Here is a 1,379-nt window from a genome sequence, read left to right as displayed (position 1 = left end):
CGATGATCCCGTCGTGGTCGGAGCGGTGCGCTCCAGTCAGCTTTCCTGCGGAGCAAGTCAGCTCGGGCGCGGATGGCCTATCTCCTCCGGTCAAGGTCTCCGTGCCTTCTCCAAAGGGGGAGCGATAGGGCTCTCGCAGCTTCGTGGCGTTGAGGCACGGATCACCGTAGACGAGAAAGTTAAATCGTCGTTCTCCCGCTGCGGTCGAGATGGTCTTGGTGTCGACCTTGAGGAAATCCTGCGCGGCATGGAGAGGCGGCGTGAAGGGAGGCGCGGAGAGAGCGGTGGCGGCGGTGGGGCGCCGGCCTGCGTGTCGCAGACGCATGGCGAGCAGCAGTGGTAGGTGACGCCGGTGACACGGTCTCCCGACAGGGTCGGAAGAGAGTACTCCCAACGGTTCGACTCGCTTGGAACGACTGGCGATCCACTGATCGGACAAAAGCCGCCAAAGAGCTCGACAATTTTGGACGGCTGCAGGTCCGCCGCCTTGTCGAGAATCCACGACGCCCAGAGGTGAGAGGCGGCGTTGCGGTTGCCCGTCTTGAAGATTGAGCTGTAGTTGGCGCGCATGTCCGTGATGGTCACTGCGGAGGCCACAGAGAGCATCAGAGCCAGCATGGTCGGCCTCATTGTCGGCGTGAGAGCTGGAATTGCCAGAGGTTTCCTGCAAGCTCATTGACAACCTGCTCTGCCAAGAAACTCCCCGCAAAGACACTAGGCACGGGACTGGCGCGCACTGGCACTAACACAGGTACACCACGGGAGCCGCCTAAGCGACTCCCGCGAGGACGGCGAGGCACTTTGCTCCGCGGTTACTGGACCGTCACCAGTAGGAGCGCCGGTGTTGGCTGACTACTGTATGCACTCATAGATGGGCCCAGGTAGGAGGCTCCACACCACCTGAATCGCGTCGTGCCACCTGAAAGCCACAAAATGCCGGATTTTGCACGAGACACACGCGGAAAGCGCCACGTGCCTCCACGAGTCCTTTGCAGCTTTTTGCACAAAATGCAGGTGGCTTTAGCCACTTGCTCCATGAGCAAAACAGTCCAAAAAGCACCTGGAGCAGATGGCTTACGCCGCCTGTGGACATGGACAAAACAGTGCAAAAAGCACCTGGAGCAGATGGCTTACGCCGCCTGTGGACATGGGCAAAACAGTGCAAAAAGCACCTGGAGCAGATGGCTTACGCCGCCTGTGGCCATGGGCAAACAGTGCAAAAAGCACCTGAGTAGATTCCAAACGCCGCCTGTGGCCATGTGACCGCTCGGGTGGCGCCAGGTGGCTTCGCCCCCCTCCAAGCCACCTGCCCCCCTCGCCACACCTGCCTGGAGGGCTGGAGCACGTGCGCCACCTGGGCCCGGGCAGGTGGCTCCAGG

General features: G+C 61.3%; 1 protein-coding gene across 1 annotated transcript; it reads right to left on the bottom strand.

The window, feature by feature from the left end:
* Positions 1–57: 57 nt before the first annotated feature.
* EMIHUDRAFT_253036 (hypothetical protein) lies at positions 58–630 on the bottom strand (the record flags this gene model as incomplete). Its single annotated transcript, XM_005786178.1, has 3 exons — positions 58–77; positions 166–238; positions 322–630. 3 exons carry the CDS (start codon positions 628–630, stop codon positions 58–60), a joined length of 402 nt encoding a protein of 133 aa, XP_005786235.1.
* Between the last annotated feature and the right edge of the window lie 749 nt (positions 631–1,379).

Source organism: Emiliania huxleyi, assembly GCF_000372725.1.
Source record: "Emiliania huxleyi CCMP1516 chromosome Unknown EMIHUscaffold_1537, whole genome shotgun sequence".
Taxonomy (NCBI): Eukaryota; Haptophyta; order Isochrysidales; family Noelaerhabdaceae; genus Emiliania; species Emiliania huxleyi.
This window is presented reverse-complemented; position numbering and strand designations above follow the sequence as displayed.